This window comes from Filicampus tigris, chromosome 20, assembly GCF_054856515.1.
Source record: "Filicampus tigris isolate MCC_2025a chromosome 20, RoL_Ftig_1.0, whole genome shotgun sequence".
Taxonomy (NCBI): Eukaryota; Metazoa; Chordata; class Actinopteri; order Syngnathiformes; family Syngnathidae; genus Filicampus; species Filicampus tigris.
Genome location: NC_141236.1, coordinates 385,212 through 400,000, shown reverse-complemented (window position 1 = coordinate 400,000; position 14,789 = coordinate 385,212). Strand labels below are relative to the sequence as shown.

General features: G+C 41.0%; 1 protein-coding gene across 5 annotated transcripts in view; it reads right to left on the bottom strand.

The window, feature by feature from the left end:
• cfap206 (cilia and flagella associated protein 206) overlaps window positions 1-14,789 on the bottom strand; it is a 73,520-nt gene that overhangs the window by 54,753 nt on the left and 3,978 nt on the right. For all 5 annotated transcript variants that reach the window (XR_015083818.1, XM_086018562.1, XM_086018559.1 and 2 more), the window contains exons 2-3: window positions 14,285-14,375; window positions 1,210-1,398 (exon numbers count right to left, since the gene is read on the bottom strand). Coding sequence is in view for 4 of the 5 variants with exons in the window: in XM_086018562.1 (XP_085874688.1) it covers window positions 1,210-1,398; window positions 14,285-14,375 (280 nt within the window). In the remaining variant the exon portion in view is untranslated. The remainder of the gene's footprint in view (window positions 1-1,209; window positions 1,399-14,284; window positions 14,376-14,789) is intronic.

The window sequence follows — 14,789 nt, the reverse complement described above, 5'->3', positions numbered from 1 at the left end:
TGCTTCGTTGCAAAAACACGTGTGTTATGAGGTAAGTCTGTTTCATTTTAATATGAACCTTAGTTAGTTGGATCATTGTTTTATTTACTGCATCACTCATGGCTTTAAACCTGAAAGAATGCGTTTTGTGAAGGTGTTGGAGCCAAAATGAAGTTGTATTGTATGGGCAGGTGTGTTTGCTAGTGTGACGTTTCAAAGGCCGGGGGCACGATGAGGGCTTTAAAGGCTGTTAAAGGTTGCCGGCCCCTGGACTAACCTAATTATTCATTTCATTTACATGCAAAAACTTTTTTATAATTGCATGTAATTAGCTAAACATTTTTGGTATATGTATGTGCTTGCGTGTATGTGCATGTGTGTGTGTGTGGGGGTGAGCGTGCATGTGTGCGCGTGTGTGAGGCAGTGGGATAACGTCTGCTTCCAACCGCCCACCAACTAACTGAACTTCCTGCGGCTGCTACCCCTCTTGCCACCCCAGGTAAAGCTTCCTAAATCCGCCACTGCTGACAGTCCTAAAATAAGGGTAATAAACTGTAATTTAGTGATGGCCAAAGCATGATTAAAATGCCAGTGATGGAGTGACAGACTGACGAAGACAGCTTTGGCTCGGCTGGAAATGATTCTTACGACGGACTTAGGACTTTAGGACTTACAATGACAGACGTGGCCCAGACGCTGGCTGGCGAATGCCGAATGATGGAGCGGCAAAATGTACTCACACCACATAATAGTATAAAAAAATCTTGACTTCCTTTTTTAAGGGAAATGTCATATTGTGTCATTGATAGCATTTATAGCGTTTAGAAAGGCTATTTGCATTTCAGGTACTCCTCCAGGACTCGACTGCTTGACTTTTTATCCCATTGTAATTCAATGCATCACTGTTACGATGAGTTACAAGTGAGTTATCCACGATAATAAGCAACCCTAGTTGCCAAAGATGTTTGGTTAGACAACCACACTTAATGCTACTGCCCTGCATGAGCAAATTAGGGTCCAGTGTCTTGCCCAAGGACACTTTGACAGCGGATACAGCCGGGATTCAAACCGGAAACCCTTCTGCCGACCCAACATGAAGTAGGTGTGCAAGGGTCATTCACAGACAAATTTGTTCACAAGTGTATGGTGGGCTTTATTGACCTTACCTACAAACTCCCTGCTGTGTTTTCTATCACATTTGCTGATTCAATATTTTAGCCATTGTGTTACCTGTAGCCTCTTGCACAGAGCTGACATCTGAAGGTGAGCCCATGCCAGAGCCGAGCAGGATAAATGTGATGATTTTACGATAGAGGGCATCTAACTGGTCTTTCGTTTTCACCCTGCTGTCAGTGATCTCCCTGCTCACTTGGTTTAGTCTTGTCTCCAACATCCAGTTGATTTCCTTGAGGAACTCTCCTGTGTGGAAAATACTGTCATGGTTAGGATATTCATTTTGTTAAGTTGAAGACATTACAGTCAACCTCAATGCCCTGTAATTTTTGTCACCTCAGGACCTTTGACAACAGAATAAATATTTGTGTGCCTGTTTGTGTGTACGTGTGTGAGCGTGATTTTAGGCGTGTATTAATAATACTGGAATTGTGTGAGCACCTCTAGATGACTATTACAAAGAATGTTAAAAATATTTGCTGGCTACATTATACTGATAGTCATAGTACAGTATGGCAATGTGTATGTATATGTAATCATGTTTACACATACAAATCATTTTCATAAATTGTGTTTCTGCATGTATTCATTTGAATTAGAATCTTTACTGTCACATCTCAGTGTACAACCAATTCAGTAATAATGTAATGTAATGTAAATACATTTAAATCAAAATTATTTATTCTGTTATCAAAGACACTGAACAAACGAGAAGAACTTTTTCATTGTGATGTTTTTTCTCTAAATGATGATCTTGAGTGAAATATAATTTAATACCAAGCTGCACTCATCCAAGATGTTTTTAATTTTGTGATTTAACTTACAGTACACATACACCAGAGCGAGGAAGAATACCACACTATATTTCTAATAGAAAAATAGATTTTAAGATGAAAATCAGTCATAAAATGGTGGGAAAACTGAGAAATTTAAGCAAATACAGTGCATTCAGAATGTATTCAAAGCACTTTTCCAAACATTATGTTACAGCCCTATCCCAAATTGGATCGCCCACCTTCTCAAAATTCTACGCACAACACCCCAAGACAAAATGAAAAATGTTTCGAATTGTCCCCTCACCCCCAAAAAAACAATATAAAACCTTACAAATCACACAGTTATTAGCGTGACAATATGGAAGTAATTACTGCCTTTGAAAAATACATTGTGGAAATTACGCGGCAGCGATCACAGCCTTGTCAAAAACTAAATATTGTGTTTTGCAGGTGTTCACAATTGTATCAAAACATGGTCCAAGTGTGCCACAATTAAACCACAATGAAGGGATGTCATGTCATGTCATCTTCCAAACCGCTTATCCTATATAGGGTCGCGGGGAGTTGCTGGAGCCTATCCCAGCCGTCAATGGGCGAAGGCAGACTACACCCCGAACTGGTTGCCAGCCAGTCGCAGGGCACACATAGACACTGTCACTGAGCGGGAATCGATCCCACGCTGCCCGCACACAACTCAGGCGTGTGTACCACTACACTATCAGCGGACTCAATGAAGGGATAAAAAATGGTAAATAAAAAGATAAATAAATGTAGCCAAACAATAGACAATTGTAAAGTAATACAGCGTGTTTATTAAGTCTGTCTCTTTCCAAAAAAAAACAACAAAAAAACATGTTCTATCACATCAAGGTATATTTTTTTTAATATAATCATAGGTGAAGTAATCTGTAATTATATTACATAGACTGTGCTTCCCCTACACGAGGCTGCCATGTCTCGCAGCCATTTTTCTGCTACGGATACCCGAAGGAGACAAACTTAGCGAACGCAGTTCCTCCATCATGACTACAGCATGTGTAATGTGTAACAAATACAATACATTTACTTTGTCACTTGAGGCAATCCTATAAGTCATTTGTGATAACATTTTGGTCGTGTCTATGCTGAAGAAAATGGTGGTAGGCTTGTGACGTGTGGTCTCTGTGAGGCACCGTACTGCACGCGCTACAAAATGCACACACTTTGAGCTTAATTCATTGCACTCTATTAGTTCACCACTAGGTGGCACTAAATTCTGTACATTTGACCTTTAAGAACTGGAAAGGGTAGCGAGTGACTGCTTTTGCTGTGGTGGTCTTGCCAGTCCATCATTATGTCACAATCCATGTCTTTGTTTTTGTGTATAAAATGTGGTTTGCACTTATTTCATTGCTATTTACTGGTAATGCTGTTCACTGAAAAGGAGAAGAGGCTTTGTGTCTGCGGCCATTTTTGTCACTTCTATCAACTGAAAATGACACAGGTAATCAATCATGGCTTAGCTTCAGAAAACATGTGGGCTGTGATTGGTCATTGTCTTTTATTGTTACAGTGAATCATGAAACTTTGCGGCATCGTAATGTCGACCCCTTTGCCCTGGCCCTTTGCCGAAAATTCACAAAACTCGGTAAACAGTATGATCAACGTCTTGACGGTTTTCTGACAAATTTTCAGTAGTATTCGTTCAACGGACTCGATGCAGTACATATAAATGTATGGCGATGGGATTTTTTTTGGGCGGCACGGTGGCCGGCTGATTAGCACGTCCGCCTCACAGTTCAGAGGTCGTGGGTTCGATCCCGGCTCCGGCCTCCCTGTGTGGAGTTTGCATGTTCTCCCCGTGCCTGCGTGGGTTTTCTCCGGGCACTCCGGTTTCCTCCCGCATTCCAAAAACATGCATGGTAAGTTGATTGGAGACTCTAAATTGGCCCTAGGTGTGATTGTGAGTGCGGATGTTTGTCTCTGTGTGCCCTGCGATTGGCTGGCAACCAGTTCAGGGTGTCCCCCGCCTACTGCCCAAAGACAGCTGGGATAGGCTCCAGCACGCCCCGCGACCCTTGTGAGGAGAAGCGGTACAGATAATGGATGGATGGGATTTTTTTGGAGCATGCGCAGATAAGTTATTAAAATGGAAGTCAACCCCAGAGTTTCTTTACAAGAATATATTCTATCTAGGCCCACTAGTGAAAACACGGCATTCTGATTAATATTGCGTCTGCATTTTTTCTTTTTGTCTGTTGCTCTTGCGGCCTCATTCGTCGGCTCCTCCAGCACTGTTTCTTTCAGTCCTATTAGGTGGAAATGTTCGAACATTTGGTCTCCCAAAGCTCATACTTGGTCTCATCTACGTTGAACAGCAGTCGAGGTAACCTGCTTGTCCCTCGTGGATCCATCATGCTATTTAGCTCTTCTTGCTAGCTTTTCGTTAGCACACCGTCCGCAACTTTTCTACACGATGGAAACTGACAAACTTTTCTTCCAAATGGCTCCTGGGCCCATAACCTGTTAAGTTTGTTGCAGCTTAACGTTGCATTTGGAAGAATTGATGACGGATGTAATGACTTTCTTCAGCCAAACTTGACATATTTATTGCGAACAACACAGAGAACAAAATGCACCCGCTCCAACAGACTCGTCTCTCTTAATAAGGAACAAAAAGAAGAGTGTGCGATGACGCAAGCCCCATAGTCAGTGTTCCAGCGCCTCACAGTGGTACAAGCACAACATTACAACTGAGGACATCAGTATTCCCTTAACATACTCTTTTCTCAACACAAGAACTATACCAAATAGTATTATCGACCATCTAAAAGAAGATAAGGTGAGAACTGTTAACTTGCATCACAGACCCTATATGTTAACATATACTTGCTTTCTCTACCTTGTTTACTTGCTTTTGTGTGAGAGAAATCAAGAATTACATTAATATCATGTTAAAAGTTTCATTTCCTTGAATGTCCTGTGGTGACCGTTTGTTGACCTCACCCACATAGTCTCCATATACAGTAAAATGTGCCGTGCAAAGTGTGAAATAGGAAGCTGTCAGCAGAAGACGTTTAACCGCAGACTGTTGCAAAGTGCAGATAAGAGGAAGTAGCGCTATTGTCATGTGTCTGTATCTTTGAATACATCTTGCTTGTATTGAATAAAAGGAGCACGAGGTGGGCACGGAAGCTGACAGACTGAGGGAGCAAACACCTCGAGTGGCCTCCACTGTCGTAAGAAAAATCAATCTTGGCTGGTCTGAGCTGCTTTTTACAGTCCTCTATTAGGCTTGTCTCTGTCTTCCGAGTGGACTTCCCTGACATTCTAAAACGTGGTCCTTCGAGCCCGATGGTAACGCCTTCTCTTCGGTGGATGATCGACGACGACTGAACCAATCGGTGCACCGTCAGAACCCACTGGGTCCTGGAAGTCCTCCTTTCCACGAGGCCAGAAGTCGAACACCGCTCACCGGAGGAACGCAAACATCATCCAACGAACTCAAGTGACTCGACCAGCGGAAAGATTGCAGGAACCTAAGGTAAGTGTATGGTTAAACTGACAGGATAGTAAGAATTGTTTGAGTTAATGATTCTGAAGTATAGTAAGGTGAAAACCTGACTATGGATAGTAAGGAATAAAGCTAATTGCCGAAGAGAAAGCTTGGCTTTCAGGACACAGAAATTGATCACTTCTGTGAGTGTGAGTGAATGTCCTGAGTTAAGAGAAATCTAAAACTGGTAAACCCGTCGCGAGTATAAACGCCCAGAAGGAACCCGCTCCAATTGGGGGTAGAAGGTTGCTATCTGACACGACACCAGGCACGTAGAATTTTTCTCTGAATAAAGGAAAAATACATAAATAGAATGGTGAAAGCAAATAAGACCTCCAGTGCATGGGACGCGGCCCAAGGAGGCAAGAGGGACAACAACTTGTTATAGAGAAGAGTTGTAGGAAAAAATATGGTTTGCAGAAGGAGATTATAAAGGGTCAACACAATGTGTGCAAAAATGGAGAAACAAGTATGTTTTTTCAGGTAATGTAGATGATAGTGAAGAATTGGGAAGAGTATTGAGTAAATTGGCATTGAAAGATAAAGAAAGAGAAAGAACAGTGAACACGGGAAACAATGGTTTAAGTGTAAAGCCCTCGTTGACTGGGCTGGAGTAAAACGAGCTAAGAAAACAGCAGAGAAAAGAAAAAACAATTGATGAGGACTTAACAATGGCCGCTACAGCAGCCATTTATTATTAATTCATTTATTAATTAACTATCATTAATTATTGGTAATAATTGAAATCACGATTACTTCAAACGATTATTTATTTTTGCTACAAAACAAGAACAGGTTTAAACATGTAAACTATATTAATAATATAATATATAAAATAATATATATAGTATAGATACTATAATAATTTAAGTTCCTTTTAGACTCAACAACATTTATTGATTTAATTCATTTGAAAAAAAAAAAGTTAAAAAGTGCAAATGTATAAATTGAAGTATACTTTCCTTGTCTTAACAAATAGTGCATTGGAGTTAACTTGCTATGCACTTATAAAGTGCCAAAGTAATAATACGCTTGGAGTAAAATGCTCATTTTGACAGAATAACAGACATGCTATTAATCTATACATTTAAACCTTTGTCTGGAGTTTTTTTGTTTTGTTTTTAAAGTAATATTTACACATAGTAAACAAAGTTAAAGTAATTTGCTTCTGATAACGTATACATTTAATATGCTGATTGGGTCAAACTAATTTAAATGTTGACTGTTACATAGTAGTATGTAATCTATACAATATTTCTAAATTACAGTGTGTACCATATATAAACTGTATTACAATATAATGACCAATAATATGTTTGCAAATTTAATTTGAAGCAATTTAAAACAAAAATAAAGACAAAAATTTTTTGACTTCATACTAAAGACTACACAAGAAATTTAACTTAAGCCATAGAAATAATGTTTGACATGGGTTTTATTTTTGTGCTTGTAAAAGTAGTGTATATTTGCATAAGATATGTTATTTAAAAGACGGAACCTGTATTGGACAACATGCCAGAATTGAGAATTTTAAATTATACACGAAATTTAGAGCGTGTTGAGAACAAAAAAAGAAGACTGAGAGTCACGACACTAGCATTTATTGTACCGAAAAAAATAAATAAAACACCAAGAGAGATAGATCCTTATTATAAAAATGGAAAAAAAAAAAAAAAGGCCATTTAATCCCTCCAAATTGACCCCAGAGAAATAACAATGGCTCAAAGAAGGCAGATGTTTTTTGCGGTAAAACAGGCCACATTGCACGACAATGCAAACAATACCAAAAAGATAGACGCCTGCGAAGCTGTCCTCAGATGAGGAACTATGACTAGAATGGGGAAACACAGAGGAAGCAGTCATGAAGGCGGTAAAGCCCTCTGCGCCTCTGTTAGAACTCATCAGTACTTGCTTTGCCAAATTATGACAAACCTTTTGAACAAACAGTAACAGTTAAGCAAGGTTTTATGACCTCGGCGCTGATGCAAAAACATGGAACAAAAATTAGACCTGTAGCTTATGAAGTATATTTTAAGATATCCATCCATCCATTATCTATACCGCTTATCCTCACAAGGGTCGCGGGGCGTGCTGGAGCCTATCCCAGCTGTCTTTGGGCAGTAGGCGGGGGACACCCTGAATTGGTTGCCAGCCAATCGCATGGCACACAAAGACAAACATCCGCATTCACAATCACACCTAGGGGCAATTTAGAGAGTCCAATCAACTTACCATGCATGTTTTTGGAATGTGGGAGGAAACCGGAGTGCCCGGAGAAAACCCACGCAGGCACAGGGAGAACATGCAAACTCCACACAGGGAGGCCGGGGCCGGGATCGAACCCACGACCTCTGAACTGTGAGGCGGACGTGCTAACCAGTCGACCACCGTGCCGCGGTCATATTTTAAAATGGATTAATACATTCATAGCTAGAATGCTCCTATATGTTAGGTTGGGAGATATCACCATTAAACCACTGGAATGCTCTTAGCTTAGGGGCGACATCTCCCGTGCACCTGGGGGGGCCTATGGGTCACTGGTGCCTCAGGAAATATACATGAATGCAAGTATTCCTGGACCTTGCCTGATCCTAACAGACACCTCCTTGGGTGATAAATTTGAGGGGAGCTGTCATCTGAGGTAGACTTCGAGACGCCAGCTCGTCAGGATCGACTTTTTTCACTGAGGTTTTCAGGCGGGAAAGAGACAAAGAAAATTAGCCATTCAAATGTAAGAAATGCATATGTAATAACCAAGTTTGAATATTAATCCTGCTCCCGATAAGAAGGGAGCGCGAGAATGCACACAAGCGCGCCCCAGCAACTCAGAGAGCAATTTCTTTTGGCATCAGCTGTATTGGTCTCAATAAAATCTTGTTTCCGATCAACCGAATTGTCGGAGAAGTCTTTTTTCATCATCAACTCAGCCTGGCCTTGCGTCTGCTCGGGACAGACGCATTGACTGACTCTGCTCATCTAAAGAAAATACACTACACTTATTATTCACAACAACTTGATCCTGTGGCTAGAGCTACTCCTGAATGTGTCCAAGCAGTGTTGGCTGCAGCTTTGGTGGTCGAGACATCAGCGGAAGTGGTGTTGTTACTTCCTTTAACTTTGAAGGGGCCACATGCAGTTTCAAATATGACAAATATGAAATAGATAAATATATTCAGAATAATTCTTCCACTATGTCCCTTAATGCTGTAAATGATATACAGATATTAAATATTGTTAAAACACTAAAAAATAAAAAGTCCACTGACTGTTTTGATATTGATGGCATTAATAAAAAGTATTATAAAAAATGCTGTGCAACCTCTGACATATATTTGGAACCTGTCATTTAAAACTGGTGTCTTGCCGTCAAAAATTAAAATAGCAAAAGTTATTCTGATTTATTAGAGTGGAGACAAACACAGACCTATATCGTTACTACCACAATTTTACAAAATTCTCAAAAAAATATTTGCACATAGCCTACACAATTTTATTACAAAACAATCTTAAGTAAAAATCAGTACGGTTTCAGAGAAAAAAGGACCACATCTATGGCAGTAATGGAACTTGTGGACGAACTCGCAACCATTCATTCATTCATTCATTATCCATACCGCTTATCCTCACAATCACAAGGGTCGCGGGCGTGCTGGAGCCTATCCCAGCTGTCTTTGGGCAGTAGGCGGGGGACACCCTGAATTGGTTGCCAGCCAATCGCAGGGCACACAGAGACAAACATCCGCACTCACAATCACACCTAAGGGCAATTTATGTCCAATTAACCTACCAAGCATGTTTTTGGAATGTGGGAGAAAACCGGAGTACCCGGAGAAAACCCACGCAGGCACGGGGAGAACACGCAAACTCCACACAAGGAGGCCAAGGCCGGGATCGAACCCACGACCTCTGAACTGTTAAGCGGACGTGCTAACCAGTCGTTAGTATTAACTAAGAGCCATCACGAGGTGGAGGGTTTTGCATGTCCAAAGGATCCTAAGAGCTAAGTTGTCTGGGTTTTTTTTTCTGGCGTGGGGTCAGAAACAAATGCTGTTTCAAAACAAGCCCATCTACTTCGATCATGACTCCCCTGGTCAACAAAGGAAAAGGGCCCAGGTCCGTTTTGTTATCAAACAGCCGAAGACGAAAGGAGAAATTCCCCTATCTGCTCGATTCAGGATGAGTCTAGATTCAGGGGAGAACACATTTTTGACACTGACGGAGGAAGTCCCGATGCTGAAGGAGATCGGAATTTGTTGTCAGTGTGGATGAGCGTGAGAAGCTGGAGGCAGACTTAAGGGGCAACGAATGGTCACAGGTTGGAGGTACGCTCAGAGGTGAAACATTGCTTTCCCTCACAGATTACAAGTCCCTCTTCAAGTACTCAAGATAATACTGTGAACGGTAATATAGTTGGGACTGAGTTCAGACTATAAAAAAAATGCTGTTTGGATTATATAACTGTTATTTTGAGTGTATAAAGGTCCTCCGAATGAATGACTGCTTTAAGGATGTAATCCATGTTTGTTGTCAAGTTTGAAATCAATATTCCAATTTAAAGACGGCTTGAAATTTATGTTCAGTCTACATTATGAGTCGAATACACTTACTTTATGGATTCAATACAACAATGGTCACATTGGCACTTTACCTGTATTTCCCAGCGATACCTCATCACATATCTCTGCCTCTATACAACTGGGAATTGGTCTTGTTGGGAGCAATTGGTCATTTGAAAGTTTCTGTTCTTGTATTGCATGTTTTGATTCATTTAGTTGGTTTTACATTGACAGATATTTTGGGCATCCAAGCACATATGGTCTTGAAAATGCTGATTATCTTTTGTGGAGAGAGAGAGAGAGAAAAAATTATTTATTGAATTTGTAAATTAAAAGTAAATTGGAATAACAGTCCCATTAAAAGGAAAAAATATATAACTATAGCAATTAGGGTGCCCTGTAGGACTGTTGCAAGAAACACATTTAACAGAGGAGCATTTAAGGTGAAGCGTGAGTGGGTGGATCAGGTGTACAGCACAGCACTACGAAGGGGGTGTCTATTCTTATGATCTTATGATCCAAGCTGGGCATTTTACTAAAAATTGAGCGTTCGTTATTCGTCATCCGTCTGCGGCGTGGGTATCCTTCCTTCATCCGTAATTCGCCTTTTTTTCCCCATAGTACCCATCTATAGGCCGGTCCGCCTCTAATTTTAAACGGCCGACCATCGGCGGGTCTAACTAAACTTCCACTCGCGAGTGAATGGACATTGCTCAAAGTTCTTTGTACTCCAAAGAGGGACAGGACACAGGGATGCACTGTCCCTTGTCCAATTTGCTCTCAGTACTGAGCCTCTGGCAGAAGCCAAAAGGCAGGATCCACAAATACATGGCCCAACAGATGACTGTAACGAATGTCTTCATGTGGACCACGTCTCCAGGGCTGGGCACAAGATTCAGCCAGGACTGCCACCAAGTCTGCTCCAGCCTCACTTCAAAACGAATGAATCCCCAGGGAATCTCGGCCATTGACTAGAAATGCTAGGACTCAAAAATAAAGGAACTCTTGATAAGGACAGACACTTCATCGCCTGAAGAACCTCTACAGACAATGTGTTGTGTATTTGAACTCGGCAAGGACCAGACTTTCTGGAGCTTCCCCAGTGGGAAGTCAGAAGGATACTCTCGCAATCAGCAGGGGGCCAGACCCCGACAAACATTGGCAGTGGTGGACAAAGACTCTCTCATAAACATTTTTGGGGGGATCTTTTGGCTGCATTTTTGACTGTGCTCCCACGCATTGCGCATCCGCTCGGGAACCTCCAGCGGTCGACCTGCAAAAGCCAAGGATCAGGGTTCTCAACCTCCATCACCACACACATATGGCAGATGAGCCAAAATCCGCCTCTGGGGAGCAAAAGCTGAAGCAACACGGCGGTTTTGCCCCCCCCTTTCGATTGCAGGCCAGCAAAATCACCGCTGGGTGGTCCTGGCGAAGCCCCACACCATGCAGGGTCACATAAGAGCCCAACCAAGCTTTTGGTCCCACTCCTAGCTGCCTCCTTTTCTTTTTCCCTTTCTTTTTTTTTTCTTCCATCTGCAAACGAGTGAAGGTCCTTCCCCCTGCTCCTCACGTGAGACTCCACAAATGTTAAGTGACCACTTTGCAGCTCGCCAGGGCTTTTTCAGTGGCTGCATAAAAAATTGGTCGTGAAACTTTGTGCATTTCATAAAGCCCTCCACCTTCACTCTAGTCATCCTTACACCTTCTCAAGCTCATCTATCAGACATCCTATTTTTCCCTTACCTCAATTAGTTTTGATATTTGTTTTCCTTTTTTTTCTTCAAATATTTAGGCTTGCCATATCGTAGTATTTTCTTGTATGTTTCACTAGTTGTAGTTAAATAAACATTGTCCATACACAGAAGTCAAACGTGAATTATGTGTGTTTGGGTCAAGGAATTAACCTCTATTTTGTTCAAAGAACTCACAACTCACCCGTTGCTGCATAATTATTTGAATTGAATAATGGTATTTTTTTTAAAACAAATTAAAGGAGACTTGACAAAGTGGGATATCCTCCCCCTCTCCTTGTTTGGGAGAATAGAAGCTGTCAAAATGAATATATTGCCAAGACTCGTATATTTATTTTGCACTTTGCCAATTTGGGTCCCCATGTCTATTTTCACTGTATTGGACAAACTTATCTCCAGGTTTATTTGGCAAAATTAAAAACCTTGAATAAGGTAAAAAGTAATCTGTTCAATAAAGGACAAGGGAGGTCTATCTTTCCCTAATTTTGAATATTACAACTTGCTGTCATAACCCAATGGATATTCAACAACCAGGATATCAGATGGCTTCAAATAGAGCAGAACTCATTCCAAAACAAAACATACCTTGAAATGCATACCTTGGTTGAGTAAGAAATTGTGGAATAAGATAAGGATCGATAACATATGGATTAGGCACACCTTGAGGGTATGGGACACAGTCAGGATGAGACTAGGGGGACAAGCTCTATATCACGTGCCATGTCATTCGATGGGAACATAAGACTTTATGCCGTCAGTATGGGACAGTGGATTAAAGCGGTGGGAATGTAATGGTTTGAGGACAATTGACCAACAATTTGAGGGAACAAATTGAAATCCTTCTCCTAGTTGCAGACCCAGTTCACATTATCATCCAAAAATGTGTTTTTCTACGTACAAATTAGGCACTACATTCAGACGCGAGTACATTCGACAGATCGAAAGGGACAAACTTAAAGAGGACCCCTCAAGTGTGGAAAAATACTTAATTATGGTAATTAGACATAATACACCAACAAAGAATCATATATTTCATATATACACTCTAAAAGCTGGGTTAAAAATAACACAATTTTGGGTAAAAAATGGACCGAACCACTATTTGAGTCGTCCGTCCATCCATTATCTATACCGCTTATCCTCACAAGGTCGCGGGGAGTGCTGGAGCCTATCCCAGCAGTCGTTGGGGACTAGGCGGGGGACACCCAGAATTGGTTGCCAGCCAATCGCAGGGCACACAGAGACAAACAAAAATCCGTACTCACAATCACACCTAAGGGCAATTTATGTCCAATTAACCTACCAAGCATGTTTTTGGAATGTGGGAGAAAACCGGAGTACCCGGAGAAAACCCACGCAGGCACGGGGAGAACATGCAAACTCCACACAAGGAGGCCAAGGCCGGGATCGAACCCACGACCTCTGAACTGTTAAGCGGACGTGCTAACCAGTCGGCCCCTATTTGAGTCAATTTGACCCAATTTCTTGCATTGTTTTGTACAAAACAGTCCAATTTTTGGGGTTGTTTTGTTCAAAGCTACCCATTTTGGGGGTTGTCTTCTGCAAAAACAACCCAGAAAGTTGGGTCAAAAAGTATTTAAGTCAAGAAAGAATCATTGTTTTTCCTTACCATTCTTTCTGGACAAAACAGGTTGTAATTTTTGTCGAGGTGGCTTTATGGCTGAACGTAAATAAAAAGTAACGTGTGATCTATTAGTCTACTAAAAATTATGTAATCAGAAAGTAACTACAGTACTTTTAAAATCAATCAGTAAAGCAACGAAGTTACTTTTTCAAGGTACAGGTTACTTTTGTAACACTGATTATGTGATAGAAGCGTCTGCTAGGATGAAGGGATATAAGACAGTAAAGCTTATGTACGGCTGAGAGACAGTGGCACGAGACAACAGGAACCAGAGATGGAGGTGGCGAAAGGAAAGAAGTGGAAGTTCGCTTTAGGAGTGACCAGATTGGATTGGATTAGAAATTAACTCATCAGAGGGACGGCCAAGGTTAAATTGGATTGGATTAGACCCTGTTCCCTCAAAATGACAAAGTGCATTGCATTTGTTACACGTGCTATAGTCATGATGTGGAGAAACTACATTCACTAAGTTTGTCTCCTTCAGGTATCCCTAGCAGGAAGATGGCGGCGAACCATGGCAGCCTCCTGTAGGGGAGGCGCGCCCTATGGAATATAATTAGTTATTACTTCACCTACGATATTTAAAAAAATATATAATATATATTTTGCATATTATTGAAATTTATAGCATTTTTGTTAAATAAACGAGCATTGAAAAATCTAAACATTCTACACATTGTCTTAAAATTAACACATTGATTTGTTATGGAAATTTCTGTGCTTTCCTCCATTCAACAGAATTGCTAATTGACCAGCTTTTGATTTTAGATGACTGTAGTTCTGTATAGAATGTAGTATTCTTTAAACTTATTACATTCTAGTTAATATATGAACCTTTGTGCAACATAGAAAACACATTCACTTACGTCTAGAAGTGTAATTCATGTCAAAATACACTTGCATCTTGATTGTGTCAAGGGAAGGACTGCATGTGGCTGTGAGTGTCTCCATGCACAACTGAAGGAATACAACAAAGGAACACTGTAAATTTGCCACTCAGTGAGATACGGCATAGAGTTATGAGGTTCAGTGTATGCACACGATGAACTCAAGCAAGAATGAGCCATTGAGGTGGAATTTAGAAAAAGGTATGAACTTTATGACCACTTTCTTCGGAATACTGTAAATATGATGACACAGCTAGGAGTGTATTGCTGTGAAGCTTTCTTTTAATTTATGTCTACTTTTCTATCAACTGTAATCATTTATGTCTAGCACCTCCTGAACCAACTTTACTTGTGGAGCAAAAATAATCTCTGCTGGAGCCTATCCCAGCTGTCTTTGGGCAGTAGGCGGGGGACACCCTGAACTGGTTGCCAGCCAATCGCAGGGCACACAGAGACAAACATCCGCACTCACAATCACACCTAG